The sequence below is a fragment of the Monopterus albus genome, unplaced genomic scaffold (genome assembly GCF_001952655.1).
Source record: "Monopterus albus unplaced genomic scaffold, M_albus_1.0 scaffold292.1, whole genome shotgun sequence".
Classification (NCBI taxonomy): Eukaryota; Metazoa; Chordata; class Actinopteri; order Synbranchiformes; family Synbranchidae; genus Monopterus; species Monopterus albus.
Window position 1 is genome coordinate 829,109 of NW_018128172.1, and position 10,101 is coordinate 839,209.

At 47.9% G+C, this 10,101-nt stretch overlaps 2 protein-coding genes across 3 annotated transcripts in view; both read left to right on the forward strand.

Moving 5' to 3' along the window:
* Positions 1-1,345: 1,345 nt before the first annotated feature.
* slc25a38a (solute carrier family 25 member 38a) lies at positions 1,346-4,881 on the forward strand. Of its 2 annotated transcripts, XM_020623100.1 has the most exons (8): positions 1,346-1,513; positions 1,919-1,972; positions 2,540-2,664; positions 2,745-2,829; positions 2,919-3,098; positions 3,569-3,737; positions 3,833-3,993; positions 4,136-4,881. In XM_020623100.1, exons 2-8 carry the CDS (start codon positions 1,958-1,960, stop codon positions 4,256-4,258), a joined length of 858 nt encoding a protein of 285 aa, XP_020478756.1. In that variant the 5' UTR covers positions 1,346-1,513; positions 1,919-1,957; the 3' UTR covers positions 4,259-4,881. The 2 variants fall into 2 exon arrangements, with proteins under 2 accessions (XP_020478756.1, XP_020478757.1); XM_020623101.1 differs by lacking the exon at positions 1,346-1,513 and having other exon boundaries at positions 1,604-1,972.
* Positions 4,882-7,130: 2,249 nt separating this feature from the next.
* Positions 7,131-10,101, forward strand: part of rpsa (ribosomal protein SA) — a 3,107-nt gene continuing 136 nt past the window's right edge. The window contains exons 1-6 of the mRNA XM_020623182.1: positions 7,131-7,222; positions 8,223-8,394; positions 8,496-8,614; positions 8,909-9,154; positions 9,467-9,595; positions 9,703-9,878. Of these exons, the coding sequence (XP_020478838.1) occupies positions 8,262-8,394; positions 8,496-8,614; positions 8,909-9,154; positions 9,467-9,595; positions 9,703-9,878 (803 nt within the window). The 5' untranslated portion in view covers positions 7,131-7,222; positions 8,223-8,261. The remainder of the gene's footprint in view (positions 7,223-8,222; positions 8,395-8,495; positions 8,615-8,908; positions 9,155-9,466; positions 9,596-9,702; positions 9,879-10,101) is intronic.

Sequence of the window (10,101 nt, forward strand, 5' to 3'; positions counted from 1 at the left end):
TGTGTGTTTTTACCCACTTCACACTGAGGTTTCCAAGTCCATAACTGAAGGTTTGAGTGACGCACAACTCCTCAGAAGCCCCAGTTGTTCATGAACGAGTGTCTTCTCACCAGCAGAGTGCAGCCTCCTTCCATCCTGGACCAGTGGGACACAACTGAAGTGGTTTCAGCTGGAGGAAAGTCCAGTAAAGAGGGATGTGGGAGGAGACTCTGAGTTACAGTAGTTTGTCATCCTGCATGTTTGTGCTGTGGTGAAGCTTCTTATTTCAACACAATGGAGAGAAAACGTCTCTTTCCTGGTACATGTGATTTTAAATGGAGAAAAAAGGTGTAACTGAAGTACAAATAAGTAGTACTTGTACCCGACAGCTTCCATATTATGTTACTTCATACTTTACTCAGCCACTGCATTGCAGTTGACAGTTTTTAGTAGAATGATTCATATTCCAGTTTTACTTATGAGGCTTGATAACGTGTGCGAGTGACACTGCAGGAGCTCAGTTTGGAAAGCAAGTACTTTTATTTTGTATACTTGATTTCTGTGTTTGAGTAACGTTTCCAATGCAGGAGCTTTGCTTGTACTAGAGCAGTTTTACTTTGTGCTTCTTTAGCTTCTAAGTCAACATTTTGACCTTCATGTAGTACGTTAGAACTAGATCAGAGTCTGGTGCATAGAATCTTAGGGATTCTCTCATTGGGGGGGGATGGATTGAGAATTTCTCCTTCTTTCCTCCTGTTAAACATCTTACGGCCTTGGGAGGGGCCTGGTCCTTATGTTGAGAACCACTGGACTAAACTAATATAAATTCGTTATGACCAGATGCTGAGCTTTGATTAATTTGGCTCGTCATCAGTCCAAGGCTGAATAGTTTTTATACTTCAAGTACCTTTAGTTATAAATCCAGTGTACTTTGGCTTTGGGTAGGACTTCTGGGAGCATTTTACCGGTACTGGTAGTTTTACTTCTGGAAAGGCTTCGTGTACCATAAGCGATGTCTTTGTGTTTCTTATGTTCTGTGTGTGTGTGTGATTTTACTTTTTAGTTTATTTAATCCACAACAGAAAAGCACTGACCACTGTTGGGAAGCAAAAGATCAATCTACACCAAAAGATTGGGGTTTTATTTTGTACAACTAGTTCAACACGGTGTGTGTGTGTGTGTGTGTGTGTGTGTGTGTGTTGTGAGGTGTCACCGTGTGACCACACATGACCTCTACACTTCTTCAGGTTTACACTTTTTGACTTTTGTTATTTTGAGGTCACATTTGACCTATGTTCAGCTCACTAGTAAATAAATTGTCCTGTTCACTATTGACGTCACGATCAGTGCTGCTTATCCAATCAGAAGCGAGAGGCTCGTGGGTGGGCGTCGTCAAACCGGAACCGGCCGGTTAACGGCGTCTTATCAGATTTCTGTGAGTGACCAGACGGTTCAGCTTCACTGTTAGAGTCGCTGGTTTAGGAGAAGAAGAAAGAAGAAGAGGAAGAGGAGGAGGAAGAGTTCAGTACGTCTGGTAAGTTAGAGAAGATCTTTAGTGACTTGGTTTTTATATCCTGTCACTAGTCACTTTATTAGGAACACCTGTCTGATCCAACTCTTCCTCATGAACTGACTTCCAGTTTGTGTTCACACCGTTTCACAGAGGTGATGATTCACCTGTGTGGTCTGACGTGTATGAGGGAAACACGGTGTTACCGGAGCGGGTGTTACCGGAGCGGCTGCTCCAGCTGATCCAGCCTTTCCCCGGTCCGGTGCACCGTGGCGTGAAACGCGCGCAGCAGAGTGCGTCATGACCTTTAGTTAATGAGTAGCTGTGTGCGATGCCCCTTGATGTGCACGCTGGGACCGTGCACACCGCCCATCAGCATCTGTCAGAGACCGTGCGTCAGCAGCCACTTCTCACTTCTGCTCTTCTTAGGTGGGGACGCTTCAGGCTGAACTGGGAGAACGAAGAGCAATGGAGCTGCTACTGGTGAGTCTGAACAGCTGTGCACTGCTTTGTGGATCTGATATTAACCAGTAGTGAACGTTTCGTTTGCTCATTTTGGTTGTTGCACCTGGTACAACCGGCTCAAAGTCAGGACGTCCTGCCTGACTGACATCCCTCTGACAGCTGACAGCTGACAGCCAGAGATGACGGCTCACGGGGCAGCAGGAGGCAAAGTACTGTACCACAGCTGAATCATAACAAGGCTGTGCATTGAAAATTAAACCATCAGGAGCTGAATCATCCTGCAGCCAGCGAAAGGCGTAGTGTCACCTGTGCTGTCCCATACGTTCCTCATGTGCTGGTTCATTTTTGACGTGAACCAAATCGTAGAAACTCAGCATTTTAACAGAAAAGACACAGCAGCTGTTTTACTTTTTTTAAATAAGTCATCTGATTGTGAAAACAATGAGCCAGGTCACTACTGGGATCATCTGACTGTATGATGAATCATGTGTCCGTCTTCCTTTAACCCGTTTTCCATTTCTTGTCTTGTTGGACCCTTTCTCCTCTCTCTCCTTGTGTCGATCCCACCCCCACCCCCACCCCCAGGCTCACCCAGCCATCAAAGCCTTCATGTGTGGCTCCCTCAGTGGGACCTGCTCCACGCTGCTGTTCCAGCCTCTTGACCTGGTCAAGACCCGCCTCCAGACGCTGCAGGGCGGCGTGCAGCCTGGGTGAGTCCCAGTACATGTGCATCACTTAAAGGCGGTAGCCATCAGTTACCGCTGCTCATCTGTTGCCTTGGTGTTGGCAGCTCGGGCAGAGTGGGGATGATGACGGTGCTGCAGAGCGTGGTGCGCACAGAGCGGCTGCTGGGACTGTGGAGAGGAGTTTCACCGGTTAGTTCCAAAGTCTTGTTCACACATTCATCAGCTTGAGACCTTCCCTCCTCTGACTCTGCTCTCTCCTCTTCCCCCTGCCCCGCCAGTCCTTCGCTCGGACCATCCCGGGTGTGGGGATCTACTTCAGCACCTTCTACTCTCTGAAGCAGCACTTCTTCCAGGACAGCAGCCCAGGGCCCGTGGGGGCCGTGCTGCTGGGAGCAGGGGCCCGGACGGTGGCAGGGGTCTCCATGCTGCCAGTCACTGTCATCAAGACACGCTTTGAAGTAAGCCCACGTGTGTTTGCACCACATCCTCCATGTACATACAGTGTATGAATTGTGTAAGCATTTCCAAAGATGGACTCTGGTCTATTTGCCCCGGGGTAGTTTGTGGTTTCTGCCCTGAAGCGCTGCAATGTCAGACTCTGCTTTTGATTCTCATTTGACCTTTGAGTGAAGGAAGTGGAGCACAACAGTCTGATATGGTGCTTTTTATGGCTGTAGATTGTGTTAATGATCAGGTCTCACAGACACACAGCGACACATGAGCAGGTCGAGTTTATTGGTCTGAAACCAGAGATTTATGATGTTTGTCCAGCTGTGAACATCTGGACAAACAAACCTCAGAGACCAGACGGTGGTGTTCTTGGGTAAATCCCAGTGTGTTTTTACTTTAGTTTGTTCTCCATGTTGGGACAGGCGTGCTGCTGTATGTGCATGTGAAGCTGAAGTCGGTGTGTGTCTTTGTGTGTCAGTGTGGCAGGTACAGTTACAGGAGTGTGACCGGAGCTCTGCGCACCGTGTGTCAGACTGAGGGTCCTGCAGCTCTGTTCTCAGGCCTGATGGCCACTCTCCTCAGAGACGTACCCTTCTCTGGAATCTACGTCATGTTCTACAGCCAGACCAAGGCCTCGCTGCCAACAGGTGAGTACACACAACCAATACGACGTTGCCATTGAATCGTACCTCAGGCTGAACAGGTAGTTGTCTTTAACGCCTCCTGTCCGTCTGCCTTGAAGAGATCAGCACGTCTCCCTCGGCGCCCCTGGCTAACTTCACCTGTGGGATCCTGGCCGGTGTGTTGGCGTCTCTGGTCACCCAGCCTGCCGACGTGGTGAAGACACATGTCCAAGTGAATCCACGACTGAGGACGGTGGAGGCTGTCAGATGCATCTATGTGGTAACTGTTATGCTTCTCTAGCTTGTTGCTGATGACTGAAGCTGCAGACATGTCTAGTTGAACACATCATATTTTAACTGCGGCACACGAGGGCATGATGGGATTTGTACCTGACTCTGTCCTCGTCCTCTCTCTCTCTAAGGAGCACAGACTCCAGGGCTTCTTCAGGGGGGCAGTGCCTCGGACACTGAGGAGGACCCTGATGGCTACCATGGCGTGGACGGTGTATGAGCAGATGATGGCCCGCCTCGGGCTGAAGTCCTGACGGGGGGCGACGTCTTGTTGTCGACGGCGCAGAGGAGTCGCTCACGTGCCGAGGCTTTCTACGAGTTGAAATGTCTGACTAAACAAAGCCTGCACTGGCCTGGCTGACACTCACACTACGGGACGGAGCTGGAGACTTTGTTCGACCAGATGTGCCGAGGATTTAGACTCGGCAGTAACTGAGATTCACGTCAGTGGGAGAAACCGTCTCTGGTTTACTGTGGTTATGGAACACGAGGTTTCAGAGAGACTGCAGTGACGCGGTCCAGTGAGGGTCCTCCTCAGAAGACACTGGCCCAGATACAGACTTTGGTGCTGTACGTTAACCTGAGCTGCTCTGGTCACAGTTTAAGTCCAGGACGGTTTTCATCACAGTGATATCTGCCCACCCACACCGGTGCTTGTAGTGGCCACTCAGCACATTCATCTGCCTGAAAATGTGATGATCTTTGTAAAACTCCCCATCCCACCTGTGAGACCCCCTGTCCTTGGTCCTGCTGCTCTAGGTGTTTTAGATTGTTTTAAAGCTCCAAGTCTTTGGATTGTGTTGATTTTTCTGAACACAAAAAGTTGTACTACTTTTTTAAATGTCTGAATAAATAAATAAGCCACTGGTGAGGAAGAACAGCGTGCGTTTCTCCTGTGTCTGTGTCTTTGGTTCAGTCATTCAGATGTTCGTTTACACCAGAAGCACTTCTCAGTGTAACCCAGTCCAGCACAACCTGCGGCCTCCACCGTGGCCACACAGGCCAAGCGGCGCCTCTGTGAAACAGGCTGAACGTTATAGGAGGAGGATTCACTGCAGCGCTGTTGGATTAGACCGACTTAGGGTGAGACAGCTGTTACCTAATAAACTGGCCGCTACAAGCCAACATCCCCTAAAAAAATAAAAGTTTAGTCTTTGAAAGCTGAAGCAGCTGAACTGCGTAATAAAATGTGTCTCTCATTAACAGCACAGGATATAAAACAGCAGCAGGGCTCGCTGGTTCAGCACCTTCTGCAGATTTAACAGCACATCACAGCCAAATGCCAGAACATACTGGCCAAAGACTCGTCACAGCGGAGAGACAGAGATAAGCGCTGGGGGGTGTGGTGACACGGCATCAAATAGGAAATAAGCACAGGGAGTGGTGGGCTGTCTGGCTGAGGTAGGAGGGTGATCTCAACAGACACGTTCAGGATTTATTCAAACCAGGTGCTTAGAGAAAACTCAACATCCCTCTTCAGTTTTGTTTGACTTGGTGTCTGAACATTGTGGTTAGAGTTCGTCACCTCTGTTGTGAACAATACGGGCTACACAGCTGACCTCAGCGCACACTTATCGGTGCATTTGGATCAGTAATGTGTATCTTTTAATCTTCAGATGGGAGCTTCTGATCTGTGACACACATAGCTGTTCCACCGAGATGGGACTTGGGTCAGAATTATGGACCACAGTGTGAAATAATAACTGAGTTATGAGACACTGACCAAAACACCAGACCCTGAGTGTGCTTGTTTACCAGTATTGTGTAACTTACCCTCCTGTTTCCCAGAAAACAGCCCCAAAATATGTCATTCCCTCATGTGACACATGGCCACACTCCTTCTTTTAGCCTTGTTTGGAGGATCCTTCACCTCCTGTGTCCTTGACGTTCATCCAGACCTGAGTTTTGAATCAACACATCATTACTAGTTAACCTGTTGTGTGCCTCTGTCTGCTCAGCAGCGTCATTAAACCCATAGTGTCCTCTGAGGATTGCAGTAGAGTACACAGAAGTACTCAGATCCATTACGTCAGTAAAAGTATTAATACCACAGTGTACAAATACTGTTACATGTAATTGTCTTTCATTCAAAATGTTATAAATAAAAGTACCAAAGTATCAGCATCCAAATCTACCTGAAGTACCAGCAGTACCAGTACTGGTCCTCCAGAACAGCCCGTGTCCCAGTAACGTTTCTGATACTGGATCATAGTGACTAATTACTGTGTCCATCACTTTAATGCTGCAGCTGGTAAAGGTGGAGCTGATGGTAACTACCTTATATACTTATACTGGGAAGTACTTTCCATCCTGCTGGGTAGCTGGTGGATTTCCTACTGGGATCAATAGAGTCTGATGGTTCTACTGGGTTTGGTTTGATTCATCTGGTTCTGGACCTGAAGGTATCAGGTACATGTAGTGCACAGTAAAAAGTACACGGTTTGTCTCTGACATGAAGTCACAGGATGAAGGAACAGGACGTGAAGTACTCAGGTTAGGCACAGATACATCAAAACCATACTTAAGTACAGTACTAGAGTAAATGTACTTGGTTACTTTCCAGCACTGATAATACACAGCTTTCAGTCAAATCATTTCTCAACTCATTGTGTCACTGCGTACATGTCATGATCCCTGTGCCGAGAACTCTTTATCTCCGGCAAACAGAGTTACAACACAGGTCAGTCTTTCATCGAGGACTCAGCGTCTCAGCATTGTCTTAATATGGTCTTTCCATCTCCACTGTCTTAATATGGGATACTCATCCGATCCAGCATCTGACCTGTGCTTACCAGCGCTCCTATGGCACAGCCCCACCCAGTGGCCACATCACACAACTACACCAATGCAAGTCAAACTCCAGCCATTATTCATCCGCTTGGCTGCAGCCAATCCCAGCAGACAGTGGGCGGGAGGCGGGCTCCACCCTGGACAGGTCGCCAGTCTGTCACAGGCCTGGCATGTAGACAAACACACCTGAATCGATATTACTGTTTTTAAATAAAGAAACTGTAAAATAATTACATTCTGACACATGGATTCACAAACACCGCATTCACATCAAATTTGCTGTCTTGTTTGTTACCTTTGAATAAAGATTTTTGGGGAGAAAAGCAACCAATCAGAAGCTTGGAAATTTGGTATAAAAACTACGTCATTTCCTCCCAGCGCTCTCTTTTTCACCGTGTGGTCAGATTTCCATACGGCGTTGTTTCGTGGTGAGTTTTAACTTTAATATTTCGGTAGTAAAGTGTAAAAATGCGACAGAGGAGACAGTGTAATAATAAATTACTATATAAACAAACAGTGGAGCAGCGAAAGTCCTGCCTGTCGTCATTTTATCGTGTCTAACTACCTTTTATATCACCCCTAATGTTCTTAGCTAGCTAGCTTGCTAGCCGCCGACACGCGCTCGTGTCGCTGTGTCCTGTCCCCAGTTACCGTTCAGGCTTTATATTCACAGCGTGCACGTGAAACTGAGTTAGGAGTCTGAAATCGGAGATGGAAAATGTAGATAGAGTATGTTAGCTTGGCATGCAGTGTGGCTTTACGCTGTCAAAGGCCGTGCACTACCCGGATGCCCGCTTTAATGGTGGGTTTCCGGGCCACGGTATCAACTCGGGGGGTGTCACCGTGAAAATTTGTTTCTATGCCTAAAACTGCACAAACCGGTAGAATACCGAGTGTAAACTGAGAAGAAGAAGAAAGCTGCTGTTCTCTGCGGATCCGATGGAACCATGTGTGGTTTTCTACTGAAGCTGCAGGAATAAAGTCCAGTTCAAGGTCCGACTGTTCACTGCCCCTGTGTGTTGGAGGCTGCTTCGTGAATGCTGTTAAAGCTCAGTGTTTGGAGTTTCAGTTTGGGGATTGCTGATAGAAGAGCAGACTGGGCACTAAACAAAAAGAAACGAACACTGTCAGCTTTCATGATCCTTCGTCTGATCGGTAACACTGACTAAATCCTGTGAACTGAAGCTCTGCCTGTTCACACTCAGCTTGACCGGGAGTTTAACATTAATACAGCACATCTCCAGTGTCTGGTGGACTCGAAGCAGGATTTTCATAACCTGCTGCATTTCTCTCCACATGTGGAGATAACTGTATGGCTTCAGTTGGCATCATCACTGATATTAGGTGTCATTAATCTAAGTCAGAAGTGATTCTACATTATCTAATCTACTGTGATTGGCTGACCAGTGATTTTCATCCTTTGTACAGCTCTCCCATCTAACTCGTAACGCAGGGAAAGCGGTCACGATGTCCGGAGGTCTGGATGTCCTTCAGATGAAGGAGGAGGATGTGCTGAAGTTCCTGGCTGCAGGAACCCACCTGGGAGGCACCAACCTGGACTTCCAGATGGAGCAGTATGTCTACAAAAGAAAAAGCGACGGTGGGTCTCTTCACTGTGGTGCTACTCACTCGCATTACAGTACAAAATAATTATGGGTTAAGGATCCGTTTCTGTTCTTTGGGGTTCTCTTCAATAACCAGGTGTGTACATCATTAACCTGAAGAAAACCTGGGAGAAGCTGCTGCTGGCAGCCAGGGCCATAGTTGCCATTGAGAACCCAGCTGATGTGTGTGTCATCTCCTCCAGGAACACTGGACAGGTAAAGTTGGGCTGGTGGCTGTGATGTCTAAACTGTTGTCCTGTTGCACTGCAGTGCTACTTTACATACTTCGGCTTTGATGTGCACACTTTTAAAGCCGGGCACTGACGTCGGTGTTCAGGTGTCGGAGGTGTGCGAGAGTAAGCAGGCCGGGTTTTCGCTGACACCATGAGGACAGCAGTCCCATGACTGGGGTTTGAATGTTGACCTGATCCACAGATGAACTAGTTAAATGACGACAATCATTAGAGGTGAGCTGAGATGTTGAGTGTAATTCCTTTCTGCCTGTTTCAGAGAGCAGTGCTGAAGTTTGCCTCCGCCACCGGTGCCACCACCTTCCACGGTCGTTTCACCCCTGGTACCTTCACCAATCAGATCCAGGCGGCTTTCCGGGAGCCCCGTCTCCTGATTGTGACAGACCCTCGCGCTGACCACCAGCCGCTGACTGAGGCTTCGTACGTCAACATTCCCACCATTGCCCTGTGCAACACGGACTCTCCACTGAGATATGTGGACATTGCCATCCCCTGTAACAACAAGGTGAGACATCATGCTGACAAATTCTGGCAATAATTTTTGTGGAAACGTTCTGTGAATCCTTGATTTTGCACACAGTTAGAGCCCAGCACTGTCCTGTCTGTACAGTGTAGGACGTGTGCTAAAGAAATCGGTGTGGCCTTTAACCTCCTCTTCTGAACCATGCAGGGAGAAGGGAGTATAGCTCTTGCCACAGAATGCAGAATTACATTTTTGTAAATCTTTATTCTTGTGGGGATCCTAAAAACAAGGCAGTAGGGGGGTGAGTGGGATTACTTTGTGGTGATCAATGGCCTGCTTGTGCCTGTGTTGCAGGGCCACCACTCTGTGGGCCTGATGTGGTGGATGTTGGCCAGGGAGGTTCTCAGGATGAGGGGAACCATCTCCAGAGAGCACCCATGGGAGGTTATGCCAGATCTGTACTTCTACAGGGACCCTGAAGAGGTGAGATGATGGCATTGCACCTTGGCAAATGCTGGCCTAATTTATTTATATATATATATACATGAGAGAAGTTGTTGCATGTGCTAATGCGCACATTTCTGCTGCAGATTGAGAAGGAGGAGCAGGCAGCAGCAGAGAAGGCTGGAAAGGAAGAGTTTCAGGGCGAGTGGAGCGCCCCTCCAGCTGAGTTTGCTCAGCCTGAGGTGGCTGACTGGTCTGAGGGTGTTGCTGTGCCATCTGTGCCCATCCAGCAGTTCCCTGCAGGTAAGATCTGTGGTTTCCCCTGATGAGCCTTTTTCTTTACATACAATTCAACTGGTTTGCTCCCATTATTTGTCACTAACTACTGTTCAACCATGACTTTGGTCTTTGTTACAGCCACTGCACCTGTTAAGACCGGCGAGGTCTTTTCTGGTGAGTGTACATGGAATCTCAAATGATCTGTGCATGAATGAAGCACTAATCTGTCGACATCGGTGCTAAATGTGGGTTTTTTGTTTCCCTAC